Raw genomic sequence first — 18,453 nt, forward strand, 5'->3', positions numbered from 1 at the left:
AACAAAAACCTACAAACCAAAGGGAAAAAAAAATCAAAAGCCCAACAGCCAGAGAGGACTGAGAAGTGTCATCCAATGTTCCATTCCTTTCCTCAGAGATGATCTTTAAAGCTCCAGGGACTGAGGGCTGGTTGCTGTAGGAGCCCCTCTTCTGAAAGGGKCCTTTAGGTTAGAAATTGAAGATACAAATTAAAGAAAAAATGTCTGGACATGTGAGGCAGCATCACACGTACTTTGTTTCCTGGTTTGATTGGATTTGATTTAATCTAACAAGTTTAGAACTKCAGTTTCGCTAAACATCTTGGAAGCTTTGGGTCACAGTTTCCCTCTGGCTGAAGCACAGCTGTGGGCAGGTGTGAGCCAGGGGCATTTTGGGTGCCCATTTCCCTGTGTTGCCATTAATGCCGTGCGGCTGCCCTGGAAGCTCATCAGGAAAGAGGTCTGGCTGAAAGGGAATCTGGTTTGTAGGTGGGAGAGAATTGGGTTAGATGGAATTYTGTGCCCCTCTTGGTGGCACCATGGATTTAGGCAGCTGTGAAACTTCAGCGTTGGTGTTCCCGCTTGGGTAACTTTCAGAACACATTCCTCTGCTCCAGTTTTCATTTTGATTTAATGGGATAGGAGTGACTGGAACATAATCCATTTAAAACAACACAATTACAGGAGTTTTTTAATGTATTGCCCCTTTTAGAATACCAAAGACCCTGTGTAAATCTGCAGGGAATTGGCATATATATATATTTTTTTTTTTTTGTATAAATATACTTGTGCAGAAGAATGAGTCTGCTCCTTTTTGGGGTCTGGGGCAGCTCCTCCTCAGTTTTGGGGTGTGTGTGTCTGAGACAGAGCGATGGTAATGGATGCTTCTTTTTCTTTTCACACTTTGAAGTGCCTGTTCTTTCTGCTGCAGAGTGCGAGTTAAAGAGCTGGAGCTGCAGAGGCGGCTGGCAGCGGTGTCAGCACGGCAGCAGCTGGCCCTGCGCAGGAACCGGGCTCTGCAGGAGCAATTCCTGCAGCTGGAGGCTCACATGGAAACTGCAGGCTGGGAGAGCATTCGGAAGATGGAAGTAACTTTCTATAAGACTTGATCATGGGTGTTTGCCGTTGTTTTGCAGAAATCTCTTGGTATGTCTTAGAGCTGGAAGCAAAATTGATCAGGGTCCGTGGTTCAGGTTGTAGAATGGATAGAGCTGAAGGACCTCAGATTCAAAAGATTGCTGTAAGAAAAAGCCAAGCCCTGAGAATTTCTTGAATCTCATTATTTTTATTATTACTGTTATCATTGTTATTATTATGTTGTCTTGCTGTTCCCCAAAGTACCATTTGGGATGTTGCAAAGTGATGATTTCAGATTTTTAAAAATGAAATTGCCGCAGATGCTTATGCCACAGATGCATGAGGCCCATTTTTTTGGGGAAGCACAATCTGGTAGGAATGTGTCTATTCCTCCTAAGAGCAGTGGCATTCCTCAGAAATATTTGGCTGTGTTTATTCCTCACACARCTCTTTCCCAGGTAGCTCCTGTTGGATCTGGTGACATTCCCRGTGCATCTTTTCCTGGCTGCCGTGCAGTAACCCTGAGTTCAGAGCCGGCCCCTGGGGTGTGTGATTCCCTGCCTCTGATTTGCAGTTGTTGTTTGAAGCAGAGCAGGAGAGGGGGCTGTGCTGTGGTGCCAGCTTTCCCCTGCTGTTTTGAAGGGTTTTTTTTTCTCAGCAGCCCAGGTGTACACCCATCTACCCAGTGTCCGGGCAGTGGTTCTGATGCCTGGTGTGAGTCCCAGTCACAGTGCCACACATCAATCTGCACGTGGGGTTTTTGTTCAGCCCTTCCATTTTGATATTCCTGTGCCATCCATTTTATCTTTGCCAAGTTACAGTTACTTTTCAGAGCTGCTGAGCAAATGACATCTCCTCCGTGTTAGTTATGGGAAGTAGGAGAGTTATGGAGCGTGCAATCATTTAATCTATCATGGGAGTACACAGAAAGAAATTATTGCTGTTTTCTCTCCTTTTTTTCCATAGAGAATGCCCTTTAGGAGTGCTTTATCACAACTCTGTGCACATTTATTACGTGGCTGTAGCTCACAAAACTCCTTTTGTTTCTGAAAGATGCACTTTCACTCCCTGTGTTTGGTCAGTAATTTTTAGGAGTATAAATAAATTCACTCCAGTTTTCATCAGAATCCAGGAGTTACTTCTAAGTTTCTTTTGAGCACCTTGAATCCTCTCATGGTGAGGTTTTGTTCCTTGAAGTTCCACGTTCACGGTTTCCTGAGCAGCCTCTTACCTGAGAGCTGAACGCGCCGCTGGAGTGAAGGGCAGCGCTGGGCGAGTTAATTGCGTTAAGGATTTATTTCCCTGCCGCAGAACAGGTCCTGGAGTGCTTTCAGCCAGGCTGCCCCGGTGTGTTGGTGGGGTTTGCAATTAGGAGCACGCAGGATTAATTGCAGGTGCTGCCTGTGTGGTACCCAGCCCCGCTCCCAGCGCGTTACCACTGCTCCATTAAACCCTGGAGTGGGGAGAGCCGGGTTTGGAGCGGCAAACATGAAACCTTCCCTGCTGGGCTGCTCCATGTAACATCTGCCAGAGATTGTTCCTCACAGCAGCTCAGCCAGTTATAAGATGGGGCATGAAAAACACATTGTGGAGCTCGTTTCATCCCAAAGCAGCCGAGTCATTGTCTGCATGCAGCAGCAATAATTCGGTGTTACAGATGCTGCTTGGGATGCAATAAATACAAGTCAACAAGTTATTGCTGTTCTGTAGGATTCTAAATGACGGGGATGAATAAATGTGTATTAAAGCCCTGCAGCAGATTGTGTACAGGCCACGCTGCTTGGGCGGGAGAGCGGAAAAATGAGGAGAAAATGAGATCTCTGCGTTTAAATACAGTCGGAGTTAAAAAGGCTGTGGGGACTTTGCATTTAAAGGTGCACATTTTGCAAAGTGCTGTCTCTTGGGTTGCGGGGGGTGGTTGTTTGGCCTCCAGTTTTGTGTGACGGATTTGTTCCCGTTTAGGAATGGTACGGAAGGGAAATTAAAAACCTTCGAGAGGGCAGCTTGTCAGCAGGAKGTGACAAGGAGGAAGGACCCAGCAAGCAGGTAATGGGGGGGAAAGGGGCTTTATTCCAGCGCCGTGCTCTCCTCAGAGCTGCGCAGCCTTTCCGTGGGGATTCCAGTGCTGGCACGTGCAGTGTGAAATTGTGTTTAGTGCCTGAGAGAAGGAGAATCACCTGGGTAAAAAGCGCAATTATTTCATCCAAAGAGCTGGAATTAAAAAAACTCTGACTGTTTATGCACGTCTTCTTGTTGGCTTTTATAATTCCTGCGCTGGATGGTGTGGAAATGGTCGTGACCGAGGAGGAAATGTTCCTAATGAGGGATATTTGCAGAACTGCAGCGGAGGAGCCGTGCGCTGTGTTTATAATTTTGTGTGTTTTGACCTTTTCTCAGAAGGAGCAGAAGGAGATTGCATATCTAAGGAACAGACAAAAAGACTGACAAGGAATACTTAAATATCTGCTGCCATGTATCTGCAGTAATGCAGGCTCCTAATCCCTCCTCCTATCTCCATATAAATGATACAGTTCAAGACCAGAGCTGTTTTCTCCACTAAAAGCAGCAAAGCTCTTTTAGATGAAATGTCTAAAAACATCTTGTAATAACTTGGAGCATGCTGGCAAGAGTAGTCACTTGTGACTGTGTGTGGAAGCCCCTCAGCCAGCCGGCGCCGGAATAGGCAGGACGGGAGCATCACTCCATTATTCCGAGGAGCCAGCAGCACGCTCGTCCCTTAGGCTACAGCATTCATTAAGGAAAGCTTACTGGGCTGAAAGCTGGGAACAGATGATAACGGGATATGATTTTCATATTTAATGCATTCCTTGGAAGAGTGTGTGTGCTGCAGATTGATAGAAGAATCAACTGCTACTTTACTAAAAGACTTTCTAGTTTGCCCTATAGCTACCGATGGAATCATTCAGCCAAGAAATTAACTTTTTCCCCTTTTACCTGCTTTATGTATCTGCTAAGCAGGCTGCTGGCTGCCAGGGAATGTTATTATGCAGTTAAATGTTTGGTATTTAAGACCCTTATCAGAAAAGAAACAGAGGCCACACTATTTTGTTTTTATAGTAGGAGGAAGGTTTTTGGTTTCCTTTCTTCAGTGCATTAGCAGTTGTTAATCTGAGTTTATAGGAAGTTTTCCCCATAGATTAAAAAGTTAAAAACCTTGAATTTAGAGCGTTCTTTAAACTATAATATACAAAGCAATGAACCCAAGCAGCCTTGACCTATATGGGCTGGCCTGCGGCAGGGTGCAAATTGCAGTTGGAATTGGGGAAAGGTGAGTTTATTTTGGAACATGAGTTGTCCAACTAGGGCAGGTGGTGTGGGAGATGGGATTTCCAATCGATGGAAAAGTTGACATCAATACTAAAGCATCAGGGCTTGTAGTATGACTTGGGGGTTTAAAAACTGTGGGCAGGTTTTGGTCAGTATGAAAGTGTGATGTGAACCCAAAAATGTCATTTTGTATAAAATAATGGAGTTGACTGGGGACTCCTTTATCCCCTGTCCTCTTCCTTCTCATCTYCCTCCTAAAATACAGAGGTCACTTCAGCTAATTCTGCATCTTTTGTTGTGTCCTGAGGCTGTGTTTCAGCTCTTCATTCTGGATGTTTTTCTCTTCAAATCTCCTGGTTCTTATGKCCAAAACACAGGAGTTTCTTCTCAGAGATGTGGCATTGAGTCAGTCACCCAGAGTATGTGCAGTCAGATGTGGGATGCCCAGGATGCAGCTCATGGAACTGGTTTAATTCACCAGCACAGGGATTGGGATGGCCTCCTTCAGGCTGGTTGGGATGCAGTGACTGTGTGATGACCCCTTTGGTGACATCTTGAGGTCCTTGGGGACCCAGAAGGACATCCCAGAACCAGTCTTCTACAGATGGGTAGGATCCCAACAGCATCAGGAATGTCTGGTTTGTCCCTGAGCCGTGGGATATGTGCCCTTTTGGGCTTCCAGTTTCCAAGGGAGTCCTTAAACTCAGAAGCCCCACACTGAGGAGATCCTTCCCAGYTGGCAGAGCTGTATGCCCAGGCTCCTGGATCCTCTGTGCTGTGAAGCTCTTCCTTGAAGCCTTCAGAAGATTTTGGACTCAGGCATGCTGGAACCTCCCAGGAGCACCCATGGGTGGCAGAGCCCCTTCCCTTGGAAGGGTATCCGTTAGGGATGTGTGCTGTGCTTGTGCCTCTTTGAAATCCATTTGTTTTGGAACACTGCATCCAGGAGCTGCCAAAGCCATTCAGGACTGGCAGGAGGCATTAGAAASCACCAAATCCAACACTGGAGAAGTAATTAGGAGGAACCTGAGAGCAGTGGTGATGGAATAAGCYGTGAACTTAATCTGAATGGCAAACCTTTACTCCTACTTAAAATAACTTCATGGCTTTTTGTTCTGCTCCTTGTTACRTGGAATTTGAGCTTTTTAAAGGAACCTTGGTCACACACCAGACAAGATGCCTTTGTTTCCTTTCAGCTGGGCTTGGCAGCTGACTTTGTGTGGGAGGAAGAGGTCAGGCAGTGAAAGCGAGGGGAGAGGTGTGGGGGTGACTGTAAATTGTCCTGCTGGGATTTGGGGCTGGAGAGGAAGCCTTGCTTAGTGTGAACAATGGCATTAGGATGGCTAATTTTGGCTTTGCCTAAACTGGCGGTGACCCTGCAGTGGTCGTGGTGGCAGCAGCCACTCCTCTTAAATTGTCCTGATTGAGTAGGTTTGCAAAGAAAGGGAGGCAAGTGTTAAGACACTGGGATTTAGCAGCAGAGTGGTTGTACTCCTGGAGCTGTCTTTGTGCAAGTTCAACAGTCCTTGGAGGAAAGTGCAATTTAAAATATGTCTGCTCGGTGTCCCATATCACCTGGTGGGAAAGGTGATGTCACTGCCGTGGGAAGAGCTGGAGTGAGACAGTGAGAAATAGAGTTTTGCCTTTTTCCATGAAGGAAGGGCAGCTGGATCTRTGAATCAGGGAGTGATTCACCTATGGGACACGATGGTCCCTCTGGGCTTTGTGGCCTTGGTGGGCAGCTCTAAATGTGCTTTGGTCTGGAGTCTCAAAAGCCTGTGTAGGATCCTAATCTTAAAGGGTTGCCTCTCTGTAAAATCCAGTCACCATTTAGATGAGTTTGAGTCCTTGGTGTGTTTGGGTCCCTTCTGGCTRGGCTGGGGGTGCAGGGAGCTTCTGTCCCTGGGTGTTTTGGCTCATGGAGATCCAGTGGAGGGCTGGGCCCTCATTTCACGCTAGGATTCATGGAACGTGTGCTGTGGTTGTGTAACATTAATGCTATAGCAAACACTTGAATTTTCTGACATTCTGCTCTCCAGAGTCCAGCATGCCACCTTCGAGCAGCTCCACTTGCCACAACTGTTTGTGTCCTGTTTGTCTCCTTCAGCCATGTCCTGCTGTGTRTTCCAGGTGCTGCAGGCTGTAGGATGGGTGGGAATTGGCACCGAGACAGCCATGCCAAGAGGACTGGACCATCCASCCACAGCCTCAGTGGGCTTCTCCACATCAGCTACCTCAGCCACAGGAGGTTTGGAGTCCCAGCAGGACCCCCGTACATCCTCCCCATCCCCTGAGGGGCTCGGTACCAAGACAGGGAGCGCTGCTGGAGAGAGTGAGGAGGGAGCAGCAGGACACGGGGACCTGTCTGCCAGCGAGGAAAGCTCTGAGCAGCTCATCTCAGCTTCTGGTGCCAAAGCAGCTCCCTCCCAGCAGGGACAGCGGCAGGGAAGTGTTCCAGGTATGGCAATGGGATGTGTCCCTGTCTGCCTCCATCCCAGCCAGAGCCTTAYCTATGGCTGTTGTTTGTCCTGCACCTCTGGCACCAGGTTTGGAGTGTGGTGGCCCTTACTCCTTTTTTCTCTCTTTGTTTCTTTCTTCCTTTCGACTYCATTTCCTCCCAGGCCACTCACCCAGACTTGGAAGGGCGTGCTGGGGGCTAATCCTGGTCAGGGGCACTGTTAGGRAGGATCTCCTCACTGCTGTGCTCATGGAGGCCCTGGCATAGTCTGAGTCTCATCTGAAGAGATTTAGTGTGAACCTGTCTCACCAGAGGAGTCACTTCGGGTTTAGGTTGATTCCCTTCACCCTCAGAGCTGGTGCAGAATAGCTGATCCATTTTCAGACCTGGATTTGGTCATGTAGGTGGGGGATCAGTCTGGAAAGCCCCTCGATTCTGCTGCATCCCCATTTCCCAGCAGGCAAAGGAATTGGTTTGTTGCACATCTTTGCTCCACAAATTCGGACACGAGGCCCTGGTGTAGCTCCTGTTGGGCACAAACCTGGGGTGATTCAGTCCCACTGAAACTCCATGACAGAGCCAAGCAGGAATGCTGGGGGCTGTGCAGAAGCCAGTTAATTTAAACCCAAGGTGAATTTTATGGAAAACTGAGTATTTCTGTAGCAATCCCAATTTGCTACGACACTGGCTGGTCCACTAACTCTTGGCAGTCTGTGAAAAGCCGGCAACAAATCTTTGTCATCCCAATTCAGCCCATGTTCTCCTCTCAGAGCCTCTAGGCATGTATGCCTGCTGAAAGGTTTAAAAAATGGGTGCAGTAGGAGCCTCTTGGGGTGCGCTTTTTTTTAGCCTAAGAGAAGATTTTTCCAGCTTCTCTGTCTTGAWTTCTCCAGATCTGATTTGGTAAGGCAGCTGGTCTCTGTGCCGGGATGGTTTTTGAGGAGTTCCGGGTTTGTTCCCAAATCCTAAGGGCTGCAGCCTTCCGGTACTCCCCCTTGTGAGAGCAGTGTGGAAGGACAGGGGTCATGGGCAGGGAAACCCACAGCCAAGGGGAGAGGATGAATGAATGGATGGATAGATGGATGAATGGATACTCCCTCACACGGGCTGAACAAGTAGTGTGGGTTATCTTGGTTTCATTCCCTACACTATGATCTACTCCATGGTCGTACTGTGTTTTGAGAAGAATAATTATTTGGTTTATATTTTTGTTGCATTATTTTTTATTGTAATTCCAGGAGCAAAGCCTGGCCTGAGCAGCTTGTGGACTCGCAAGAAGGGGAGCAGTGCAGAGCTCCCGATCCCTGCTAGTGCCGAAGAGGAGGCAGTGCCAAGCGTTTCCAGCACACAGAGGGAGCAGGGTGGGGATGCCCAGGCTCCAGAGGGCTCCCCGCTGCCACCATGGAGCCCTCCCACAGCCCAGGGGGAGCCCTCGGACAGCTCAGCACCACAAAGGTACCACTTCCCTGTTTTCTGGATCAGCTGGGCTGCTCAGGGCACCAGAGCTCACACGRACTTCTCCCCTACCCTTTAGTCCCTGGTACATGTGCTGGGGTTCAGGGGCTTCAGATGCCTCACTGGGATYAGAGCTGGCAAGTGAACGATTTGTTGTTAAAATGCAGATGATGTTCTTTAAATGTACACAAATCTTGCTCCAAGGATTCTGCTTGGTAAAACTTCCTGTGGGTGAACTTTTTGAGCATTTTGGGAGTAGAGTAAGAGAGAACGAGGACGGTGTACTGCAGACACAGGGCCTGTCCTTTGCTGCCATGTGACAGAGGCAGGATTTTTGGCTGACAAGTGCAGCRTCAGAGCATCGGCTGTAAATCCATCCCAGACGGATTTTCGGCCCCGCAACGCCCTCATGAGACAGGGAAGTGCATCCCTGCCTGGCAGGGCAGTGCCCACCATGAGGCTGTCCTGGGGCTAGCCCGGGTCACCTGGGAGGGCTGGCAGGTGTTAGTGGGACATCGGGCAGAGACCACCGACAAAGGAAACAGTGCTTTTATCCCAGGAGAACATGTGTTTTCCCATCTTGGTTGTTTGCAACTTTTAACATCGGTTAATGTCTGTTCTTCCACCATTCCTGGGTGCAGTGGTCTTGGTACTGACTTTAGTATTGGTTTGGGTGTTAATAGATGGCACCTGAGCAGAAACTGGGGGCCATCAGCAGACACTTCTGTAACTTTATCCTTTCCCATTTGCATCGGGCTGTTGCTTGCTATGGAAACATCATCTAATTGATATGTAAATAGCTTTCCCCTAGTTTTCCCTTTGTATCCCACCTGTTAATCACAGCAGAGCGCCCGTCTCTGCGAGAGGAGTCAGAGCTGAGCGCCAGCAGTTTAACCTTGTGTTCCCTCCCCTGCGAGGCCTCGCTGTTCAGCGCCTGATGAGACGTGGAGCAGCTCTCGAGGCGCGGGGAAATTATACACACAAGGTTTGAGCGCCTGCATTGTCCCCGGGGCATGGCTGGAACCACGGCGCAGAGCTCTCCTCCCATTATGCCAAGCTGAATGCCTYTGCTTCTCAAGGCCATGGAAGTGGGATCACCACTGCTTGCTGGTTCTGCAGAAAAGATACAGATTTTAATTTGCTTTACCTGCAAATGAAAAGGCAGATCAACCGGCAGGAGTGTGGGAACAGCCGTTCCCTTGTTGCGCTCACAGCCAGGTGAGCTTTCCAAGGCACCTGGAATGCAGCGTGCACACTTCAGCTTTGCAAAATTAATGAGACAAAAATCTTGTGGAGAAGCTTGCAAGTGATTAGTACATTAATTTCAATTGTATAAGTTACACAAGCTATRGGAATGCAGCTTTCTTTGGTCTGTCACAGCATGGATTCACAACATGCAATGTCCCTCCAGCCCCTGTGGTTTTCTCTTGTGAAATTCCTGTGCTGAAATTCGCCARATTCTGTGTATTTGTTTCCTTAAGCTGAAGTATCTGTAGCTTGGACTCTTCCTCTGGAGCAGTGTCACTGTGGCATCAAAAGGAAGCACTGTTCATACACTTTTGGTGAATTACCTGAAATGAGATAATTTCAGCACCAAGGGATGGTGCTGAAAGGAGCAGAGACCATGACTGACTCCAGAGGCAAAACTAATCGTTGCTGTATGCCAGTGTCAGGAAAATTAATCCAGAAGCACCAGAGGTTTATGTCCAAAAAGGAGACAGAAGGAGACCTGCAACTTTATTCATGAATAAAGCGAGAGATCATGGGCATTTCCCATGGAGTCTCTCAAATTGCTGGAGGACGCAGCCTTTTATCCCAATTTCCTGGCCGCAGTTCTCTCTCTCTTTCCGCATTGGCTGAGGTACTTTAGAGGTACAGGCTCCCCAAAACACCTGATTAAACCCCCCTTCTATCATATATTGCCCCCTTTCAATATACATCTCTGTGTCTCTGCTCTTGTARTCAATTAACATAGTCTGGGGTAAGTCAATCAGTGGAATTTCTATGGAAATCCTTCCTATTGTTTTCTTCTATTTCCCAGTATCAGCCTTATCTTACCCCCAGAGTCAGTTGTTTGTAAAGACACTGCTTTCTCATTCCTTTCACCAGGAAGTCWCAAGTTTTCATCTTTGGAGAAAATGCCTCTCCTGTCTTACTGCAGAGATACCAGTCTGTGTTTTTGAAGGAGTTTGGGTTTTTTTTCCCTGCAGTGAAGTGTTGGCAACCAAGGAAGGGGGATGTTGCCGGGAAAGGCAATTCAGCAGAAGGTTTGCATCTTGTTACAGGTCGCAGTATAGGGTGCTGCAGCTTTGCTGCCTTAGTTATCAAAAATGAGGATTTTTGGGAGATAACGTTGGTGTTCCAGAGGCTACAGGCCAGGGGTGCAGATCAGAGGCTGCGCTGTGATGTGTTTTCTGTTCAGCAGTTCCCCCAGCCCCTGGGGGCTTGCTGGGTTTGTGAAGGCTCCTGGTGTCCCCACCCTTGGAGTTGCTGATCCAAGGGGAAAGGCTCTGTGTCCTCTTACGATTCCCTGCAGCACCCAGCCCTTTCTTTGAGGGCTTAAACCTGGGGGGCGAGAGGCGGGGGGAGAGGGTCTCTGAGAATTAGTGTGGAGAAAGATGATGACTATTTTAAGGCCTGAGCTGAGGGGGTGGAAAAAGGCAGAGCTTATGCCTGTGCTGCTTCAGCTGCATTGAGGAGGACTTAGCACAGATGGATTGTGCATTACAAAATGTAACACATAATTCAAGCTGTCAGCTTAATCAGACTGTTTCCAGGAAGCAACCTGTAAAAGAGAAGGACCTCTTGTTTGCTGACCTCTGATCCGTAGCCTGCTGCAGATTGTCATACATTTTGTTTTTCTTTATGTTGGTGTCCCTTCCTTCCCCTTCCCTTTTTATTATTGTATCCCTCTCGAGTGGCACCCTGGAAGGACCACCCAGCGGGAGGAAAACAATGGGAAACRAGCCGGCCGCTGGAATACAGGGTTTGTAAGGCTGGGGGAAAAGAGAAAGCACTGTTTAACTGCCTGTGTGATCTCCCTGGCATTGTTTTGCTTATTAAATGTCTAGGAAACTCGACTAAAGGCACGGCAGCCCCCACTTAATTGTTCACTGTTGCCCAACACTCCGAGGGAAAACAGCTTTGGGTATGGCTCAGCACGAGTGTGAAAATGCTGCAAGTTTTGTGCACAGAGCTTCTCCCTGGAGGCAGAGTACGCYAGGGTTAACTGTGGAAACATGTCAGCTCCTGCATGTGGGGAAAAGAAAGAAAACTCTTTTGCCCCAGCTGGGGTGTTCATTGCTGCTGGAGACCTGGGCTGAGAACCCCACAAAGTGGCAGCCGGGGACCTGAATAGCCATTTACACCTCTGTCCCGGGATTAGCCCGCGGCATTGTTTCAGTGGTTAAGTCCTYATTTGCATCATTATAGAGGTGCAGCCTCATCAAAACTCCTCTGAGGTCCCAGGGCTGTCCCCATACCTGTAGGTGGTCACCAGATTTGTTTCGATTGTGGAGGTGAAGGAATTAGTGCGTGGCACAGGGGCACTTTTCATGCAGAGGCTCAGCCCGGGCTGATTTTTGGATGGTTTGTTTGCTCGTGTGTTTTTTTTTTTCCTCCTTCCTACAGAGCTCAGAAACGTGGTTTCTGCTGTTTGCTTTGGAAAGCCCAAAGCAGGGTGTTTGTTTTTCCAGGACGTGAGATGGGAATGCATTGCCAAGTCCTGTCACACGTCAGCTCTCTCCCAGCCCTGTCTGTCCATCCACAGGTGCCGCGGGACGCTGGCCGACCTCTCGGAGCTCTACCGTGTGCTGCAGCTCATGGAGGAGCTGGTGGAGACGATGAGTCCCAGGCATCGGGTGCTGTACCAGGGCCAGCCCTCAGGGACAGYGGAGCTGCCCAGGTGAGTGGGTGGAGCCCAGGAGACAAATGGCTCGTGCCAGAAAAATGGAGTAATTGTAGTAAGTGAGCAAAGGGAATCACCAGAACTCGAGTGTTGCCAAAACCAGGGACAAAGAGCCCTCCCTGTTTCTCCTCAGCCTTTGGGCCCTTAGGTACAACACCTGGGAATTGTTGGGGACTTTATTGAYAATGATGCACAACTCCATAGGCTGAGATTCTTGGGGGCCCTGGATATCGGAGGATTCCTGGGGACTAATGCTGAGGGCCCCTAAACAGACCTGCCCCCTGCCTGCTTCGGAGGAGGTGTGCACAACTTCCCTCTCCCTGGGAGGCTGTGCCTGGCACATTCCAAGTGCTGAGTGTGATGTCCCWGTCCAGCCCCACAGTCCCACATCTGTCCCAGAGCAGCACGGATGTTTGTCCCTCTGGCTGTCCCGTCTCCAGGCTGAGGCTGGCTGGGATGAGCTGTGCTCACGGGCCTTGTCTCCCCTGCTTTGTGTTGCAGTGGGRCCGGCGGGCTGGCCCAAGGCGACCTTGAGGCGATGGAAGCCGCGGTGCTCTGGCAGCTCCAGGCCTTGTCCCAGCGCAAGCGGAGCGGGAGCGTCCCTCTGGAGAACGCCGGCGGGGCTGCGGGCAGAGCGGGGTGCAAGGAGCACAGCAGCTACAGGGACACAGGACTCACTGCGGGGTGAGGAACATCCTTCTGTCTGCCCCCGGCTCTGGGCTGCCCTCTGGTGCCGAGGCAGCCGGGCTCAGCCAGGCCTCCAGAACACAGATCCTTGTGTGACACGCAGCTCTCGGCGCAGGAGCATTCAGGAGTTAATTCATTTCCCTGTCATTCCCCAATGGTGACTCCGGCTCCATATCCTGGGGTGCCCCAGCTCATCCAGTCTGCAGTGTCTCCCACCCCAGGCCYCTCTGGCAGTCAGGGAATTGCAGGAACTTCATACACCTCTCAGCCAGTCATTCCTGGGATCTGCAGCATGAGTCTTGGGCGTGGAGGGACAGAAAATGTAATTTTGAGAAGGAAATTATTTTGTGTGAGACAGGAGATGCACGTGGCCTTTAAAAGCAACAAAGTGCCATTATTCAAAACAGTGTGGGTTTTTTTTCCCGTGCATATGCCACAAGGACAAGTGAGAATTACTTTTTTTTTTTAGGTCTCTTTAACACAGGAATGAAAAGATTTTCCATTCTGTCTTACTTAGCTTCTGTCTAGACCTCCCTCCCCATCGCAGGCTCCGCAGTGCTCAAGTGCTGGCAGGATCGGGGCACTTGTGAGCACTGCAGAAGGGTCTCTCTGCCGGTACCCGCCTCTCCTGCAGAGGCTGATACGCGCCTGCCAGCACTAACATCTCCTTGTGTCTCCTGAATGGTTTCTTAGGGACAAACACTTGTGGAGTTAATTGGAATTCACTCCTCTGAAACTTCACTGGAGCAACTGGAAAAACAAACATCTTTGGCAAACAAAAGGATTGCAGGATTGAGATTTTCTGCATTAAAAGACACCTTTTTTAAATTTTTCCTTTTCCCTTTTTATTCTTTCTGAGCAAAAGACAAGCCTGGGGTCGTGAGTGCCTGACTACGCCCCATGAGAGCAGGAATGTAGGAAGAGTGTTGTATCTTTGGATCCTGAGCCTCAGGATAGGGCTGATACCCCTGCCCATCTTCCCCACATTTGCAAAAGTCACAAGTGGCTTCTTAATTTTCCACTTTGAACATCTTTAAAAAGAGAAAGTGGGAATTAAGGACCAAATGGGCGATGGCTTTTCTCAGCACGTGTTGACCCCTGTGTGGGTGGGGCATTTCCACTGACTGTGCCGGTTTGTTCCTCAGGGATGCAGAGGCGCTGCGGATTCGCCTGAGCGACCATGGCTTGTTCCTGAAGCAGCACCGGGTTCAGCTTCCGGAGAGGGTGGCAGAGATGTTCGAGAAGCTGCTGGCTCCAGGCATGGAGGAGCAGGACAGCCAGGTGGGCACTAGCACCCCGCGATGGGTAAATCAGGGCACAGGAGACTCCTCTGCACTGTTATGGCTGTGCCCTGGCAGGGTGTGGCCTTTGGTGCAAGGACAAGCAATCTGGGGTTGATCAGTCCTGGGTCCTCAGGGAACAAWGTCCACTGCTTCATCCCACAGGAAAAGGAGCTTTTTAAGGTCCCCACCCTTCATGCCAGTGAGGCATTGGAATGAACTCACCCCTTTGCTCTGGTGCAAATYGTCATGAGGCTTCTATCTTTGACTTTTCTGTGACTTTTTATCATGAACGATGTGTTTTACTTTTTTTAAGCAGAGTGAGGTTTGGTGCTAAACACAGCATTTTATAAATGGTGGCACACTCATGGTTTTTCTAAGTTAATGCAAAAGGCTATAGCCAACTTTTTAAGTAATAAATAAAAATGGCATTCTGTAGGCTGCAAGTGCCTCAGCCTCTTACTGTATTAAACAATTGTTTTACTAAACAGTGAGATAGTTAGGGCAGAACATTCAGGAGGTTTTACAGACTCAAGTCCACTTTTTTGTCCCGAAACAAGCCCCTGAGGGACACCCTAGAAGTAAGGTAATGAAACATCTAACAGAAACACCTTGAAAGCACATTACCCTGTGGAGTGTAGAGTAGCCTAAATGTGTATTGGAAAATGCTTGAGGGGGAAGATAATGGAGCTGTGGCTGTTTTTGTTTTTAATGCTCAGGCTCTGCCAGCCCTTCCAGGAGAGCGTGGAGATAGGTCACCTGTCGAGGGTGATGAATCCTCTCTCAGCTTGCTTTCGACCCCGACCAACATCAAGAGAGGAAAGCAGGTGGAACTGGCGGGGAGAGAACCAGGTAATGGGTGTTCCTGCTCTGGCTGCCACTCCAGGTTCCTGCTCTGGGCATAGGGGTGTTCTGTCCAAATACCCAKGGGACTGTGATGCAGCTATTGGCAGATCAATGTACATTTGTAACARATTTGGGGGATTTTCCTAAACAGCTTGGTATTCTGGTTACTTCCCAAACTAAGTGATGCCTCTGGTGGCAGGTTTTTCTGCAGGAGAGGAAAGGCCAAGCCCTGTGGCCACTRTGGAATGGATCTATGGGTTTTGTGTGCATGTTTACAAACATCTCCCCTTTAGGAACTGGGGGGATTTGCTGCCTTTTGTGACAAAGCCAGACTGCAGAAGGAATTGCCAAATTGTTTGTTTTCCAAATCCATTGGGTCTTCAATTCCTCAAGATGTTTGGTTGGCTTGTCCTTCTCTGAGGAAGCTACAGAGAGGCAGGGTGGCAAGCTCCCAGTGGGCGCTGCTTTTAAGAGCAGTAATGGATAGTTTAGATCAATAAACAAGAGATAACAAAAGTGGGAAATTAAAGGGAGTAGGGCTTAAAAGCAAACAAACCAGTGTGATGGMTGCTGCTTTGAAATGGTTTCATTACGGCGTGTTCACATCCAGAAGTCACAGGCTGGTGTGAAGATGAGAGCGGGGAAGAAAGTGTGGTAGGAAAGATTCCCATTACAGGTAGAAGGGGTGGCTGCATATTAACCTCGGGCCCAGCTTTGGACTCGATTATAGAATCAAAGCCCGGCRGCTCAGTGCCGCGGGGCAACTTCAGAGGGAGTCGGTTCAGCCGCTCACACTGAGCGCAAAGATTAAACCTCCGATCACAACGTCCGCGCTCACGGTGGCATAAACAAGGATGGGGAGCAGCAGCGCCTCTGTAATTCCTTGTAATCATGTTCCACATTTGCACCGTGTGAATATCCTCTCCTTGAGCCCTTCGGGGCTCGCTGTCAGTGTTACAGGGGTCAGTCTCCGTGGGGAAGATCCAGTAATTATATGGCAAGCTATGGATGTTTCTGGTTTGATTCCCTCTGTGAGTAATTGACTGGGGATCATTAGAATGAGCGTGGGGCAGGTCCCTGCCAGACAGGAGCTGTGCCTGTGCCAGCCAGGAGCCACCTCTCCGCCTCCTGTACCAAAGCTGCCTGATAGCAGTGGCTCCCTYCAGCCAGTGCCATCACTGAGACTGTTTTCCCAAGCAGAATTCCAGCTCCTGGATTTGGATCTCAGTAACTGTCCATGGATTTGCTTTGCTTCTCCCTGCCCTGAATTTTTATGACTTGTCAATCCTGCTTTTAGGCACAATTTGTCATTTGAGTGTGTTGAGGAATTCTCTGTTGCAGACTTTCCAGGACCCTGCAGGGCCATTCAGTGTCAGTCAGCCAAGAGCCAAGCCCCAATGGGCACCCGCCTTCCTGACCTTTCCTATATGCAAGAATGCCAAGAAGCTCCTCGGGCAAACCCAGTAACTCCAGTTTCAGCCCATCCCTTCCAAGGGAGCTGTCTTTGCTGTTCCTCTGTCTCCAGGAGTGAGGCTTCTCACACCTCACTTGAAAGCCAAGCTGCTCCTTTCAGACACGATTCCTCTTTAGCCCATGATCTTCTCCAGGCTCCTTGTTCTCCTTCTGCTCCTCTCCCTGCCAGGCAGCTGCTCATTCCTTTTTATCATCACCATTTGCTGTGGCTCTGGAGCGCTGGAATTGTTATGGGCCTAAAATAGAAGCCACATCTCTGCACRTTGGCTTTTGGGCTCAAACAACTTGGTTGTTTGCTGTATGACTTTTTCTGAGCTCAAGGAATGCAACTTTGGGGTGGTTTTTTGTTGGGTTTTTTTTTTTCATTTCAGTATTTGCTGCATTCCTAAAGTGTTTGATTTGAAGCTTTCTGGGGCTTTGGGGCTTGATGGACTTCACCGTGAGAGCTGTGTGGATGCACTTCCAAGCAGTCTTTAGTATGGCACTTTGGGAATGCTTCTGRAGTTTTGGTTCATTTTTCTTTCATTTCTGTTACATAAAAAGAGAATCAAAATATTTATTTGCTTTCATATTCTGTAAATATTCCAGAATTATTTGTGTTGGTTTTTTAATGCCCTGTTCAGAGCTCCTGGAAGGCTGCCTGTGGATAATGGGCTTTAAAGGGATCATACCTGGTGCCCGGCTAGYCCAGAGAGGAGCTGGCTGATAACAGCAATCTCCTGTGATCCCAGGTTATGTGAGGATACAGGGCCAGGCCTGGGCTCATCCTCATCTCCTCCATGGATGCACTGTTTTTTATCAGGGAAAGACACGTAAAAGAAATTGTYCAGCTCTTCAGCTGTTCCTGAGGTAGGCGAATAATGTGAGATTAAAAAGGATAAAACCCATTATTTCTTGTTTTGCTGGATGACTGTATAAGAGTCTCATTTATRAGTAGGAAATTGCTGATTTTATTGAAGGGGCAGGTTTGTTAAATCTTTAACAAAACCAGATTCTCTCCCTTTCACTTACGTCTTTGATTTAAGCAARCGTTAAGGCTGTAGAGGATTTGAATAAAAATGGCATGACTGCTCCACTCGTTGGGCTCTGCTTTTACAACATCTGGAATGTCACCCCCAGCTACTCTCCAGCTATAAAATCTCCAGTGTAGGAATAAGGAGGAAAAGCCCTCTTAAGAAGAAGAAATTAGCCCTTCTTTATATATCCTACAGGAAAATGAAACAGCACAAGCCCAATTCTGCTTTCTTTTTAGGTCACCTTTAATGAGCTAACAATCCTGCCACCACATTTCCCATGCCCAGGTGTCCTTCCTGGTGAGGTCCTCCTTTGAGCATTCTGAGGTTCTACTAGTAAGGGCACCCAGCTTCTYCCTCTGTTTGATATAGTTTGATATGTTTGGGATGAAGAAAGTTCCTCAGGACAGCACCAACTCGGACACTGCACTTGGGTCGGGCTGGATGATGCCCTCTAGCAGCTCATCATTGATACCTGAGTTCCGAAAAGATCTTGAAATCTTTCTGGAATTGTGAATTCTGGGTGAAAATCCTTCATCCATCTTTTAGCAGAGGCAGCAGCAKCTTGAATGCTGGATTTGGGAGAGGCAATACCATAAGCTGTGGTAGATCATGGCAAGGGCAGGTATTCTTTTATTTTTCCATCTTTTTTTTCTTTCTTATTTTTGATTTCTCTTTCCTCCTGGTCAAGCTCTGGCACTTCTTTGCTGGAAGTGTCTGAGGCTGAGCAGGATTTGTGCTGCTGCAATTCAARTGCAGAAAGGACTGGGACAGTCAGAGGTGCACAGCCAGTTAGGAAGTGGAGAATCCACTGACAGAAATACTGAATTTTCCTGGGTTGGGACATTGGTGACAGCAGGGCTTGGTTATCGTTTCAGTGCTATAGATAAATATATATATATATACACACATATATATATATAAAATATATATGCAAAGCAGCCTTTTAAAGTGGGATTTGTGCTTRAGCATCGTGTGCTTTGGAAACGA

At 48.5% G+C, this 18,453-nt stretch overlaps 1 protein-coding gene across 1 annotated transcript in view; it reads left to right on the forward strand.

Annotated features, from left to right (window-relative positions):
• KIZ (kizuna centrosomal protein) overlaps positions 1-18,453 on the forward strand; it is a 30,658-nt gene that overhangs the window by 3,420 nt on the left and 8,785 nt on the right. The window contains exons 3-10 of the mRNA XM_057381729.1: positions 911-1,067; positions 3,019-3,102; positions 6,475-6,802; positions 8,041-8,257; positions 12,027-12,161; positions 12,666-12,848; positions 13,997-14,132; positions 14,851-14,983. Coding sequence (XP_057237712.1) covers positions 911-1,067; positions 3,019-3,102; positions 6,475-6,802; positions 8,041-8,257; positions 12,027-12,161; positions 12,666-12,848; positions 13,997-14,132; positions 14,851-14,983 — 1,373 coding nt within the window. The remainder of the gene's footprint in view (positions 1-910; positions 1,068-3,018; positions 3,103-6,474; positions 6,803-8,040; positions 8,258-12,026; positions 12,162-12,665; positions 12,849-13,996; positions 14,133-14,850; positions 14,984-18,453) is intronic.

Source organism: Malurus melanocephalus, unplaced genomic scaffold (genome assembly GCF_030028575.1).
Source record: "Malurus melanocephalus ecotype Western Australia unplaced genomic scaffold, MMel_1.1 scaffold_13, whole genome shotgun sequence".
In the NCBI taxonomy this organism is placed as follows: domain Eukaryota; kingdom Metazoa; phylum Chordata; class Aves; order Passeriformes; family Maluridae; genus Malurus; species Malurus melanocephalus.